Source organism: Polypterus senegalus, chromosome 2 (genome assembly GCF_016835505.1).
Source record: "Polypterus senegalus isolate Bchr_013 chromosome 2, ASM1683550v1, whole genome shotgun sequence".
Classification (NCBI taxonomy): domain Eukaryota; kingdom Metazoa; phylum Chordata; class Cladistia; order Polypteriformes; family Polypteridae; genus Polypterus; species Polypterus senegalus.
The window spans coordinates 177,420,338-177,436,126 of record NC_053155.1 but is presented as its reverse complement, the minus strand read 5'-3'; the positions used below and the strand labels follow the sequence as shown (position 1 = coordinate 177,436,126).

Genomic DNA, 15,789 nt, shown 5'->3' with positions numbered 1-15,789 from the left:
CTGAAATGACTCACCCAAAGCTTTGTAGCAGGGCTCGAGGTAGAATTTCAAGTTAACTTCTTTTATTTACCTGTTATGCATGCCAAGGCATGACCTCCACCTCCCTCCAATCTACCCAAATTTACAAAAAAGAAGAATTTGTAGCAGGTCAAGAATGCCCATTAAGAAATGTTTTAAGCTCATATTTGGCAACAGGTTTGTGCTCATGTTGCAGCCTTCTGAAGTAGGAGCTGGTGGCTGAAGTGCACCTTCTGAAGTGCTGAAGCCACTTGTCACTTAACACCTACATATATACAGGAACACACGGCTATGAGAAACATTAGTTGGCCTGAATTCTGAGGTTACACTTAAGCTGAGTGGGGAAATGAAATCATCAAATATGTGCTGTTGGATGGTGATGAGAAGCTAGGTGAAGACAACACGTCATCAGCTCACTTTGTTAGACAGCCTTTTGGCTAGCATGTTAGAGTGTAGCACTGATGAACCTACAGCTGAGGAATGTTACACAAGACCCTGTTCCCCACATCCAACTTACACTCTTTATATTAAAAAAATAGCACATAAAGAAATTAGCAATGACATATTATTATTATTCCAGAGAGTGCAGTATGGTTCTGGTTGTGTCTTGCACAGCCATATTTGGCCGTATGCTCTCTATCATTACGTAGGGGTTTCCATGGACATTAGCGCCTGCCGTGCAAGAAATGAGTTATCCAGAAACACTTAGAGCAACCTAGTGAAAGCTCTGATAATCAATATATGCAACCATCTCTATCCTTATATTCCAGTTCTGTTAGTACTTAGAATGTCAAAAGCTTCTAGTAGTGTCAAGCATGCACTTGTCTGGTGTCACGTAAAGCTTAATTTTTACCAGACACCTTTCATGGAGAGTGGAAGCTGAATGTTGTTTCAGTTTTAAATACTTCAGTTCAGAGCATGGATGATTAGGTGGTGAAAAGTTCAGTGCTTCTGCCTCCACTGTACCAGGTTCAGTTTCCTGTCCACTCACTGTTAAAGTAGAATTTACATGCCCCATGCCACATGTTGCTCAAAATTGGCCTGGTAAGAATGGGTAGTAGCGATAGTAAGTAGTACTGTTGTGTGTACAGAGTACAATGAAATTCATACTTTCTACACTCCAGTGCCAAGATAAACAAGAATGTATTAAAATACATAACTTTATTGTATTTAAATAGAAAACACAAATCAGCTTACCTGATATTCTCAATAGCTGTGCTTCCATTCCTGAAACATGAGAAGAAATTCCAAACAAAGGTATCATCCATACTTAGAGATCAGCAAAGGTCATGTTTGGGTTTGGTTAAGTTTGTTCTTCAACACACTTGCTGCCTATCCAGGAGAGATTCATTCTTTGCACCCAGTGCTTTATAGATACACCCAGACTGCTCACATTCCCATAATGGATTTGGGGAGTCTGTTATGAAGAACAGCTTGGCTGACTGCACTTTCTTTTTGTCCTTCATAAAGGTGATCAAAGCAGTAGATGAAGGGTATCGCTTGCCTCCTCCTATGGACTGCCCTGCTGCTCTCTACCAGTTGATGTTGGACTGCTGGCAGAAAGACCGGAACAATAGGCCCAAGTTCGAACAGATTGTCAGCATTCTGGACAAGCTGATCCGGAACCCCAGCAACCTTAAAATAACTGCCAACACTGCCTCCAGGTACTTCTGTGTTCCATTCCCAGGGCTAGGCCATCTTTTGTGTAGATATTTGATTCACGTGGTAAGTAAAGATTTACTGAGGCTAAATATAAATTCTTAAGCCTAGAAAAGGAAAAGCATCTCTGGAGACAATATTTTATTGTTATGTTGCATTGGAATTGCTCGGGATCGTTAATATAACAGATACAACCATTTGTGACAACTCTGCACTGTGCTTCAAGTTGGCAGAAAAAGCAGGCAATGAGTTAACGGATCTACAGGAAGCGTTCAGTTGTTGTTCATGGTGGAGACAGTGCCATCTGTTCACTTATTTCAGAAGACACTCAGTTTAGCTGTGTTATATATAAAATGACATCATTTGGATATTTCATCAATGTATGATGCAAAGAGCAGGAAGATATGGAGGAAGATGATCCACTGTGGCAATCCCTAACAGGGACAGCTGAAAGAAGAAGATGAAAAAGAAGATGAATATCTCAACAATGACTAAGTATCCCACATATCGGGAGTAAATTAACCTCTTGTCAGAGTCTTTATATCTCTGCAGTATCTGCATATCTTGGTAGAGTTTGGGAGGACATTTTATTGGGATATATGTCTGTAGGCCTTGGAACTCACCAGTTTGGACCTTTCTTTTGGGTTCAGATATATCAGTAAAGCTTTGTTTGCATTGTGGATATTCTTCATTCTCTTGATGCAAGTGTGCTTTCAGCTGGTCTGTAGAGAGTATGTTTACATTAGCAGAGTGTAAATTTGTCCAAAATGTTAGTAAGCTTCATACTAACAAGGAACGGTGTACAGAAGAAGTCCAGTAATACAGAAACATTCTGGTTGGTTTTCTTGGCTAAACACTATTAATGAATCTGAGGTGCATCAATTTTGCAAATGTTCAGATGGACAAAGAGATTTAACTTCATACAGTGAATTTGAGCAGGATGCAAAACCAGAAAGATCTCCTTTTATCGGTAGTTGGACATTCTAGGCCTGGGGAAAGCTTTGCATCAAGTTCAATGGGTTTTTATCTGGTTAGACCCAAAAAGAAAAGCTTTTATGGACTGAAATAGAGACACTCCAACTATGTGGTTATCGTGGCGCAGAGCAGAAGCAGAGTACATAGTACTTGTTTCTTTTCTACATATAGTATTTTCGGATGCCAGGGTGTTACTTGACATGTCTTGGCTACCTGTTATCGCTTCAGGCTCTTTTATTGGCTTTACTGCAGGCCTCAGTCCTCACAAACCTACTGGGATGACTGACTCTTTAACAGAGAACTTTATTGTGTGGAAGTGCACAACAGTGACTAATGATGTGAAAATGGGTCCCTTGGAGGCGGCTGCTAATTTCCCTGATTGTCTTTTAACACGCTCGGCCTGTGGAGCTGGAGGTGATGATTTATAGAAGGCAGTAAAGCATGTGCTGGAACGCGGCAGGGAGCCCGCCTCATTTGTCTACGCAATAAATTTCACCTCCTGTATGCCGTGTAGAAGCTCACACTCATAGACAGATATGTGCGGACAGTCCGTTAACCTTCAGTCCCTGCTGTGCTCTAGTAGAGGTATCTCAGTGTGTTCTTGCCCATGACTAAACTGTCCAGATGTCCATGTTTCCTCATAATCCAGCATTGCCGCGGTTAGCCGGAGGTCACAATGGTTTTAGTTTAATCTTTCCCTTTATCATGCTTCATAACTGTACTTTGTGCCACAGGAAGGAAAAGATACAGTAAAATGACAGAGTTATAAGTAGGGGCTTAAATTCATTCATTAAACAGGCTGTATCACCATCTATACGCTAAGGGTTTAGACTAAATCATACCATTACTGGTTCAATCCCCAACACTGTATACTGTATACAGCTCTGAGCAAGACACACCAGTTGCCAGAGCTCTTATTATTTAAAACAATGAAAATACTGTACCTCTAAGGCACCTTCTGAATATATGTACAATAGAAAATCACCATTTAGAACAGGGGTGTTGAACTCCAGTCCTGGAGAGCCGCAGTGGCTGCAGTTTTTCATTCTAACTTTAATTAACTTTAATTAACTTCTTAATTAGTGACCAGTCTTAGCTTTAATTAGCTTGACTTAGGCCCCTTAGTTGTTTTTTCCTTAATTAGCAGCCAGACAGTAATGAGACATAAAACAAGCAGGACATGACCAGCTCACCTGTACCCATCAAACAAAATCTGAAAATAAAGATGAAGGTCTCAGTAAGGTTGATCCCTCAGGTTACCAAAACATTTTAGGAGTTCTTAGAAAAAAACAGAATATCAACAGTTTTGGAAATGTCTGTTGTGGCAAAAAGAAAGCAGCAAAAAGCCATGGAATTGAATAACGGGTTTAATTAACAGCAAGAATCAGTTTCTCATTAAGGAACTGGTTGGAGTTTGAAGCCCCAATTTAGCTGCTCATCTATCTGTTGGCTCGTTTCATGTCTCACTTCTGTTTGGTTGTCATTTAATGAAGAAAAGAATCAACTGAGAAGACTTAATCCTTAAAACAGGGCTATTAAAATAGAGGGAAAAGAAGTTAATTAGCAGTGAAAACTGGACACTGATTAGGAAAAGGGTTAGAAAGAAAACCTGCACCCACTGCGGCCCTCCAGGCCTGGAGTTTGACACCCGTGATTTAGAATAATGTTTGGCTGAACAAGTCACTTCATCAGCCAGTACTCCATTAGAGGAAAGTGAATTGTGTGAACTTTTTGATCACACTATTACACTCATAAAGCATAACAAATTAGTTGTTGGTATATAAAATATAATTTGTTTGTTTTGATATATTTAACCGTGGATACTGCATTTCTTCCCACGTCCCCACAGACATAAGTGTTAAGTCAGTTGTTAATTCTAAAGTTGGCTGATGTCACTGCAGTAGACTGGCATTGCTTCCAGCACTGCTTTCTGCCTTATAACCAGTATTTCCACATTGGCTCCGGATATCCTGTGACCTTGCATTAGCTTAAGAGGATTGGAAACTGTTATGCAAATTTATCAAACTAAAAACTCAACTAAAGTAGACTTTGTAATGCTATTGCAGGTAGCTCCACTGGGGAACCTGGCTACCAACTTACAACAGAGCCGGCAGGGTTCTACATCAATTGGGATGGCAGAAACTAGCGCCTCATTACTATATATAGCTAGTCAGAGTGAGCAGTAGCATAATATGGAAAAAGGTGACAAGCCTCATCATTCTATTACAGTTTTTATACTGTTCTGTATTGAGTTAAGATTGGACAAGGCAACTGAGATGAGAATGTCAAGTGTCCCTCAATTGTCTGTGCATATAGTTAGGTAAAAGTCATCATCCTTTAATGTAAGATGGCTGTAGTGATACTTTCTTATTATCTCCATAGGAGAGGATTTCTACTTTTTATATTCTTTACATTTCTATGGCAAATGACAGAGTGATGGTAGGAATTACATGTGAGATGGTCTACTCATTTTGTGTTAAGAGTTACATGTACCTCTCCCCTAAACATGTTTTTTTTAATCCTTTGCAGGCCATCAAACCTTCTACTGGACCAAAATAGCACTGATGTCACAGGCTTTCGCTCCATGGAGGACTGGTTGGAGAGTGTTCAGATGGTGCCCTGCAAGGACAGCTTTGCTGGGGTTGGCTACAGCTCCTCTGAAACTCTAACTAAAACAGCTGCAGAGTAAGGATCTTTTTAAAGGGATGGGGAGGAAAGGAGAGGGCAGTCATGGCTGATTGTTTTTACATTTAATTAAATGTATACAACCACCTAGATCACTTTAAATGCCACCTGAAACATACTACTGTATATATAACAGAACTCTATCCAGTAGAGCATCATGTACTATAGGCAACATATCTCCTAAATCCAAATTCTCCATGCAATATGCCACATTCTAGAACTCTGCTTATAGCACACAATTTCACCCTTCACTTGCAAAGTGTCCTTTGACGTAGAGCTTCCATCAGCAACACTTAAATTACAGAGCTTCACCTGTAACAAGTCACACAAGACATCTCTGAGGACAAAATGCCACGAAAGCCAGAAATAGCCCATAAGTATGAAAGATGCATTTGCATTACACCTCATGATACAGCTCCAACTGCAATATAACATGTGAAACAGAGCTCTGTTTGCAATATGCAGTCATAACACAGCACATCATGTAACAGGTCTGCATGCAGCATGTCATGTGTCACATAAGACAAAACTCTCACTGCAAAGTTCCACCAGAAACAGGACTCTACTCACTGGATGACACATCCAAATGCTATATGTGCATTGCACCTGATGACACAGGTCAACATGCAACATGTCAAATAACACAGAGCAATATATCACACAAAGAAGTGCTCTGCCTTCAGAGTGCCACCTCCAATGGGGCTATGCTTACAACATGTGTAGTCACATAAATGTACCTGTAACTTGGTGTGTGACACAGCTTCAACTGACCGCCACACATCACTTGAGACAAAGTATTGCATACAATGTCATGTGATGGAGAGCCACCCCATAATAGCACAGAACCACGTAAAATTGAAACTTGTCTGCAAAATACCTCAGATCTCATCTCTAAAGGTTTATCTGAATTTGAGTGTGAAAATATGCAAATATGACAAAAAAAAAATTCAGATTTATAAAACCTGGCAAATGCAAATTTCTATGCAGTTTACTTTTATAACTCACAATCATTATTTCAAATGTGTGTATGTGAATGCGCCTTAACCTCTACCTGGTTGCTACCCTGAAAAAACCATACATGGCCTATGCTGATCAACCTTATACATTTGCAGTCACAATGCTGCAGAACATCATTGGCTGGTAGAGCAGCCTACTGCATTTAGACTCCATCACCTGAATTCAAGAGTATCTGGCTGCACGCCGCAAATAACCACGCAAGATCATGTGCTGCTTTGTAGCGCTTTTCTTCTACGTATACTGTGATCAGATTTTTTAGGGCCAATACCAATCACCTATATCATGTTACTGGATTGGCCGATTCTGATACTGATTTAGATTTTTTTTTTTTTAATCTCTTTAAAAGACTTACACTAAGATCCTGCATAACAAGATGCAGAGAAGACTTATGTTTTATATTAAAGTATTAACTTTGGAATTTTTGTAATTAAACTATAGACCACAGGTGTTACCATTTTTTATTAACACATGTTTTTCATTGTTCTTTGACCATAAAAAATACAATATGTAAAGAAAATATTTATCCATAATTCATATGGTATTAAAAATGCTTCTCATAATTACAAGCTGTCATATTGCCTAATTTATAATGTACTGTAATGCACTTATCTGAAAAAAAGCTTAATTTAAAAAAAAGTAATTTTCACCATTTGTCTAACAAAAAATAAATTCTCACGCATAAATTCCATTAATTGATATTGGCAGTTAAACACTGCTTTGAATGTAAATATACACACACACTTTGTTTAAATAATTTTTAATCATTAATTTCGCTATGCTTTTTTTTGCTTTTAAATTTTACATTCACTATATTTATACAGAGTTATTTTGTTTGTTTGTGTTTTTAATGTTTTCCAGCTAGACATTCCAAATTTTATGGTGTTATTATAAATATGGATTACCGTTTTAATAATGTAGTACTTGTTTCTTACCAAAACCTGTACTGTATGACACATACCCATAAACAATAAATGCAATAATAAATCTGTCAAATATTCATAAGATGTTTATCAAGAAGACACAAGACTGACATGGTTTACACATTTACAAATAAAATAAACACATTTTTTAGGTTAAACTAACAATCCTATTGTTTATAAAGCTGCAATCTAAAATTGTTTTTAATTAAATTGAAAATGTGAGCTGCTGTACTTAACACAAGCTCAAGCACTGATCAAACTCGGAAAAACAGTGTGTATTTTTAAAGAGCAAAAGAAAAAGGTCTAAATTCATTAAAGCAGATTTTCTTGCAGTTTGTCTAAATGCACAGAATGACTGCTCCAGTTCCTTTTTCTCATTTTATTACTCCATTACCTTTAATCTAAAGCCTAGTATTCTTCCTAGTATTCATCACTCTCAATGGTAAATTCTGCCTTACTGCTTTCTTTTTAAAGGAAGCTCACAGCCAAGTGCTACCTCAACTACCATAATACCTCACATAAAGAAGCACTACAACTAAATTACCATAAAGCTTAGAAAAGCAGATGCTGGAAAAAAACGATTTTTGTGATTGGCCAATTTACCAATCACCAAGCGAGTCTGTTGTAGTGAAAATTGGCCAATTTAGATTGGCAGCGCATTGACCAGAGCATTACTTCTCTCCTCTTTTTGTGTGTACACAAGTTTTATGAATCTGACCCCTGATGACACAGCACGTAACACTTTGCTGAGCTCCGTCAACAAGAAACTGCTCCACCAGTAGTAAAACCCATGGCTCTGTTTACAGCATCTCACAACACAAATGGCCCCTTCTTCAATATGCTACATGAAATCCAAATAGCCTGCTGCACACCAGATGCCACAAATCTTTGTGCGTTAAGTCACTTTACAGTAAAAGGTGGTAAAGTAAACCCAACTAAACTTGTCTGGCCTTGTACAAAGACTAAACAGTTAAACTGTCTAATATTGTGCTACAGGCATCACACCCCACCAAGGAGGCAGCTGCACTCAGCCCCAGCAGCATGGAGTAATTTGCACATTCTCATACTTGGAGTGATTGCACTTAATAAATGCAGCACTTGAAATAATAAAGCCCTCTACCTTCTGTCTTAATGGGAAGTGCAGAACAGCATAGCTTTGCTTTCCCAGGCGGCCTTTTGATCAGGCTATTTTTTTTTTCAGTGAACTCTGCAGAAATGATGAAAGGCTTGGCTCACATTGTCTTCCTGGGCAGCAATGGACAAGAGGGCCAAACAAACACTTGTAACATGCATGTTGCCAATAATTAGATGCAAATCCCAAGAAGGTTACTTCCCTTCACCCCTGACTCTGGTTTAATTGCTTCAGAGCCTTGTAAGTCCCCAGCTCGCTTGTTAGTTGTGTGCCCTGCTGTACACAAGCTTAATAAATCTTGCCTAGATGGGCATTTCTGCAGCATTCACTTAAGACCATACACTGCCAGGTCAGTGCAGACAAGATTAAATGCACAACAATTCGTGGCCAGCAACCACTGTACACCACATGTGTCTAATAATTGGCACAGGGCAACTTTTTTTACTTAACTTTCTGAATAGATTAGCAATGTTTGTACAGCCATGCAGTGGCAGCCTAAGCAGCAATGCCATGTTAATATTACTCATATATCTGGGCATTTTCTCCAGCGCCATGCTCCTCTGATTTGGATGCCTTCTCTGGATGACTTTCAAAGGACAGCAGCAGATCACCTCACCTGTCTTCAGATGAATGCTAGAATTAGTAGTGCTCCCATACTGGCACAAGAAATTGCACTGGTCATGTGCCAACTTTTTTCTAAAGCTCTGCTTTATTTGTAGAATATGCCTGACTGACATCAAACCAGTGTGGCCTTCACCTGAGCTCGACCTGGCCCTAGGAATTTCAACACTTTAACCTCAACAATCCCAGATGGTGGGTCCACAGGAGATAAAGTATGATGCTTATGCTGACTGCCTCCGAACAACCTTGCTAAATTGGTTGCTGCTTCCCACCACCTTGCAGCACAGACGCAAACTACTTGCCACCGCTTTCAATCTGTGAAATGATTCAAGCATTGTAGCCAAATGCTCTCTGCTTTCTAAAGGTGCATGTGCCATCACCTTCTAACCTGGCTTTGCTTCCACTAACCTGACCTTACTGAAATGACACACAAAACCCAGCAGTGTTATCACCAAAATAAGATGAGTCAGCACTTGAATGCCTCGTATAGTGCGTCAACTGTCCAGATTGTACTGAAAGTCACCTAGGTGTGGTCCCAGAGTTCACGGTATCCAAGTCTAGATTCTGACTCAGGCTGCATTGTGTTTCTCTTTATTTCATATGTTTAGTTGCCTGTGTTCTACTGCGGATTAGAGGGAACCCATTGTTCTGATAAAAAGATTAGGAGCAAGGCACAATATGAGATAAGATGTCGTTCCATTTCTGATAATGCTGTTTGAAAACTAGCGGCATTGGAGAAATGAGGGAGATGTTATATGGACTCTACAACCTCACTGGGAAGAAGGGTAAACTGAGATCGATTGTCACATGTATCTCATGGAGGGTTTAATAATCAATGTATACTTTAACCTGGCCACATGATGCTTTGGGCAGCCAATCATACAGTGCCTTACACTGTAGACTATATCTGAAATGTACTATGGCAGCCATTACTGCTCATTCATTTGGAGTGTTGAAGTGTTCAGGGTTATACAAGAAGGTAGCATTCTTGTAACTCCTAATAGTTGCAAAAAGACTAATGAGTTGTGGAGCTGTCAGAACAAAATGGATAAGAGCTAGTATAGTCAAGGTAAGAGTAAGTACCCTGAATGGGGTACATCAGTGAGGTAAAAAGAGTGACATTACCATGGATCAAAGGAGCTTGGTTTAAGTTACAGTACATTACGAGGTACTTTTGTCATTTAATATAATTTTGTCATTTAATGAAAGAGTGCAGTGTGTAGTGGAAGCATGATAACCTATAGATAGTAGAAGGAATAGCACTAAATTCTCAAATCCACATAAATCCAATTCAGATTCACATTAAGCCAGATCCTATACCGGCAACATTACGTGCAACACAGGAACCAGCCCTGGACACTAGTTAATCATAGGCTGCTATTTTAAAGAATAGTTCGCCCATATTTCTAAAATTCTAAATTGGTTTCTCATTACTAGGTGATCAGCAACCATATTTTATAGTGTGGATTACATCATTGTGGTAAACTCCAAGGTCACTCTTAGTTTAAATAAAAATTCAGTAGTCCCAGGTTTCCATGCTGTTCAGAGAATGTGAAACAGTCTACATGATTTTTTCATTGTCAACTTATTTAGCAATACTCATTCAAAAGTTGTACAGGATACTACAATAACAGTGCATTGATGTACTGCAGATCTGGAAACGGTTTCAACATACTTAAACCATGTTAGCTACTTCACATTCCCTGGAGATCTAAAAGGGACACATAACACAGAGGTCATGCTAAAAAGTGCACAAGAGCACCTCGATTTCCTCAGGAATGTTTAATACGGGAGAATAATAAGGTGATTCTTTTAACTTTGTTGGCCCACACCATAGAAAGTGTGCTGACTTATGGCATCACTGTGTGCTACTGTGAAACTGCCTCTCTGGATAAAAAAAAAACATTCTGATTGGTGTTCAGGTATAGAAGATTTATTATAAGCAACAACGAAATAAGGCCTGTCCCATTGGAAAGGTTTCAAGCCACCTGAACAATCTGTTCAGTCTTTACAATTTGGCAGATGTCAACTCTTCATGAAAGCTCAGACCAGCAGATTCAGAGACAGGTTTTACACCAAGTAGTACTTGTTCTGAAAATTGAGGGAGGTTGGATCTGTGAAAACTGTGCTTTATACAGAGTTCAACATGTCTACACCGTATGCTGCACCTTGTAGTTTGTTTCTGTTTGTGATTGTGCTTTTATGTATCTTTTGTTCTCCCTCTTAATTGATTTTCCTTTTTATTTTAGTATTAATTTGAAATCTTAACATAAATAGGATTATAGCTTACCACTGTTAGCTAATGACTGACACAACGCCTCAGTACTTCTAAGACCATAATTTATCTTGCGACTCTTTCGCTGTCTCTATAGAGACAGGACACCTTCTCCTTGTTAGTTATTGTCATACTGTAGTTTTCTCCCACATTCCCAAGACCACCTTAGGGCAATTACAACTGTAAATTACCCTGCTACGTGTGAATGTGGGCATATGTGGGTGCCATGTTATGGGCTGGCATAACACTGGTTCATACTTTACCCCTAGTCAGAATATGCATATTCAGTGGTTAGTTACATATTAAAAAAAAGAGAACTTTATACAATTATCAAAGTTACCAATGCGACTTGAGCTTCTTGACCCTGGGAATTTCAGCATGCTTCTTACATTTTACAAACCTGACACCACTGACTTTCGCTGTAAATGGGTTAGTAGCACTACCGAGTTGTACTAAACAGTCCATCTCCAACTGAAAATTGTGGTTGCTTTTCACCTGTAAATATTTCCTGAGTTTTGAAAATGATTTTGTGACTATCCTCTTTATTGATAGACTAGCTGTGAATTTTTGGGGAATTTCATAAATTAATGGGCCTCAATTCTAGTGGTGTCAGTTAATTGGTTGTATCAGAAGTACTATGTAATTAACTAGGAGCTTTTCTGTATACAATATATTTTTTTTTTTTTTAACAAAGGCCTGTTATCTTACAAACAATGGTACAACTTTGCATGTTACATATGTATGTCCATGTGTGTTGTGCTCATTTAGTTGTCACATCATCGAATATAAAGAGTGTAGAACTATGACTTTTAAGGTGAGCTGTCACCACCGTAGCAGATTTTTGCAGTTGTATGTTGATTTTTCATTTTCATGATTAATACACTCAAATGAAGATGTTCACATTGTAAAAAACGGCATGGACCAAGCAGAAGTGCTGACTCTATCATCTATGAAAGGCAGACAGATGAAGCTTTATTGTGTCACCTGGGTTTTGTGCAGTGCTCGTGGTCTCATTTTCTCTACTTCTACCTTTTGACTATATTGTTTTGTTGTTGTTTTTTTCTTCAATTAACATACAGGGACTTTAAGAAGATGGGTGTCTCGATCGTTGGACCACAGAAGCAGATAATAAGCAGCATTAAAGCACTTGAAACGCACACAAAGAACGGCCCTGTTCCTGTGTAAGCATGGACCTTCTCAGCTCCAGGCCACTGAGGAACAGGTCTGAGGGTCTCAGGAAGACCACAAAGCACTCTGAATCTGGACGCCTCTAACTCTTGGGGGTTGCATATTGTTGCCTTAATACATTAAAATGTCCATAAGGGAGCAAAGCAGCATTGCCTCGCCAACCCTGTTGAGGGGAGCATAGCCTCTACTTGCTGCACCAGAAGGCTGAAAGTCCTTATTCAGATGAGCGGAGATAAATCACACCCTGAATCCCTGGGGAAAATGTGCAGTCCAATAGGAATGCAGTGTGTTTCTGTATGTCTCAACTCAGATCATCACTTTTATACGAAAGATATGTGGACCTGGAGGACTCGATGCCCTGTGGAGCGGGGAAGAAGGACATTTCTGGATGAATATTTTTTTCAGCCATAAAATCACTTAGCAATAAATGAAAGTAATGTCACGGAGAGAAAAGCCTGACCAGCCAATGGACAGCCAGGTTCCAGAGTCTGCCAGCGGGTGTATGCAGGGTAGTAGCACGTGGACCACGCATTGGAGAAGTCTGGGTTGGCCTGACACTTTTACACACTGAATTCCTGTTGCACCTTTTTGTTCATTCTTCTCATCCTGCAGCTCTTTTAACTCACCCACCCATCAGCAAGACAAGTGCCCTAGAGCACTAAAAGCAGCTGCTGGGAAGCCTACCCTCTCCTGAAGGCCACAGAACTTACACGAAAGCAGGAAAAGAAGGGTTCTTACAAATGGAGTCTTATGTGCAGGTTTGGCAAGTGTTATTGTCCAAATGCCCCTAAAAGTGGACTTAGACTGCCCATATTTTGAGACTTGAAATCCACTATACTTATTAAGGTCAGTTTCCCCATAACGAGGGAGGCTTAATGTGATCTGGGCATGGTTTTGCATAATAAAAGCAGCCACTAATGAATTACCATTTTGGTCAGAAACATGCCAAAGTGTATGTGTATTTATACACATTAACAGCTACTTGTTATGAACCAACTAATAAACATTTTTTATCTTTGTATGAATGGCGATTGCCTGTTACCCTTATGCATAAAACAATATCCTATTGTGTATGACCTGAAAAGCTGAAATGTTTGTGACTCAAACAGTACTAACTGGCAAGCTGTGCTGAGCAATGACACCTTCATGTCATGTTGGAGTTTACCGGGTTGAACAACCACACAGTATGGCTAGTTGGAGGTTTTTCAAGAATTGCTACTCTCTCTTCATGATGTTAGATGTTTTTTGCATTACATATACTATAAATGAATTATACAGTATTATTTCATTTTATTATAGATTGGTTTACAGCTATATTTGCAAACACTTCTACGCTGCAGACCAAGTAAATAAACAACAGATGTCAGCCAGGCTAATGCTGATCGCAACAAAGGTATTCACTTTTCTTGCACTTTTACTTGTAAACATTTTATGCTGGTTTATGTTGAAGCTCAAATTAGACTTGACTGGGATGAGAACTAAAATTGCGTTAATGTTGCACAACACGAATATTAAAGTTCCCAGGTTGGGAAGAAAAAAGTTCATCTCATTATCCAAGATGAAAGTAAGGAACTCAGGGAAACATGTAGACCCGAACTTCTTCCACTTGCTGACCTTTCACATCATTTAACAAGGATATCACAACAAGAAACTTGGCTGCAATAACCGTGACAATTCCAGCATCATCTTATTTGGTCATCAACATAAACCAACACGTAATATAAAAGGTCAAAACGTCGACTAAGTTTGTTGCAACTGGTCTAAGCCTATTTTCATGTAAAATGGTTAGTCTGCAAGTTTTTAAGTCAGTGAAAATATTCCAGTGAACCAAAAAACAGTAGTAGGAGGAAATACAACATGCTCACAAATACATTTTTGTAGCAGTAAGGTTCATATTCAATGCAAAATTCGTTGTTTTTAATAGTGGTTTTTAATTGTATACTCATTCTGAGGTTGTGGATGCTTCTTACTGCGTGAATGCTTCAGCGTTATTGCTGAGATGTGAAGGCAGCCATTTCAGCCACCATGCTTCCTGTTGCAGGTTTGTGGCATTTGAAATCAAAGGTCAGTCAGTGGGAGATGTTGTGGTTTCTTGATGTTTCTTAAGTTCTCAAATTTCATTTTATGACTTAGAGCATGACATGAATGTGTTTTTCCACTCAGAGCTCATATTTAAAGAATGGTTATTCTGACGCAAGGGGCATGCCCCACAATATCCACACATGCATGCCAGACAGAAAAAAGTAGCCTTTTAGATGTATCAAAAATGATTGATATAATTCATCTGCTGCCATTACATACTCTAGCCAGAGAGGAAAGCTCTTGGGTCTGCATCTCCTGGCCTTTCCCATCTACAACAGTGCCATATACTCCACTTAGATATAAAGAAAAGCAGAGTTGGTTTGGCTTATTTCAACAAGAATGAGTGCATGCCATGGTCACCTAGTCAAGTAATGCCTTAAACTGAGCAGAGTGCCAGCTTGCCAACAGGAGTCCATTGTGTGATTCACAGTATTATTATAATTGCTAACTTGTACATATGTAAAGATATAGTGTATCCCCAGCTAGCCTCACACCAGTGTGGCCATCACAGTACATGTCCTGTGTAGACATGGGCAGAAGAGACGTCCAGGCAAGTGAGCAAAGCTGCTCTGAACTGCCAGAAGAAAGATCCTTTCTGTGCATTATTTATTTCCACTCACCATCCACTTAAAGGGTTTCCTTTCATCTATAATTATTTCAAACATGCCACATGATTTTTCTTTTATTATTATTGCTACCTTTTGTTATTAATTTGATTCTGTTGAAGAAAGTAGGTTCACAAAATGGAGGGATAGTTTGATTCTATAAATCCTGAGTTTTATTGTGTATTAAAAAAAAAATATCCCTCATATAGGTTTTTTGTGTGCAGATGTAGATTGCCTCCTACTAATGTAAAAGGGTTTGTAGTGGAAACATTTATATTTTTATAATAAATATAATGAAAATATTTTTTACAGAATGCATACGCAGACCAAGTGGTGTCTCTTTTTTAAGAATTCAGGTGTCCTTCTCATTGCCAAGGAGTCATCAAAACATCCACTTCAGTGCCCTCGTGTACTTGTGCCAATTACTATTTTTCTGTATTTGTCTTGAAACTTTATCCAAGGCAGTATTTTTTACAGTTGTTTTTATGTTTACACATGGAAGTGACTTGTTCAAGGTCACACAGGGTGTTACAGGTGGGAATTGAACTATGAACTGAGCTGGGAATTGAATTGTGGTTCAGTTGCCTTAGCCACTCACTGCATCTCATTTCC

At 39.0% G+C, this 15,789-nt stretch overlaps 1 protein-coding gene across 5 annotated transcripts in view; it reads left to right on the top strand.

Annotated features, from left to right (window-relative positions):
- The window catches only part of epha3 (eph receptor A3), a 205,817-nt gene extending 190,322 nt beyond the window's left edge, over positions 1 to 15,495 (top strand). For 4 of the 5 annotated variants that reach the window (XM_039744973.1, XM_039744972.1, XM_039744971.1 and 1 more), the window contains exons 15-17: positions 1,489 to 1,682; positions 5,182 to 5,337; positions 12,382 to 15,495. In XM_039744973.1, coding sequence (XP_039600907.1) covers positions 1,489 to 1,682; positions 5,182 to 5,337; positions 12,382 to 12,487 — 456 coding nt within the window. In that variant the 3' untranslated portion in view covers positions 12,488 to 15,495. Of the gene's footprint in view, positions 1 to 1,488; positions 1,683 to 5,181; positions 5,338 to 9,125; positions 9,220 to 12,381 lie in introns of all 5 variants that reach the window. The other variant, XM_039744974.1, reaches the window with a different exon arrangement.
- Positions 15,496 to 15,789: the final 294 nt, after the last annotated feature.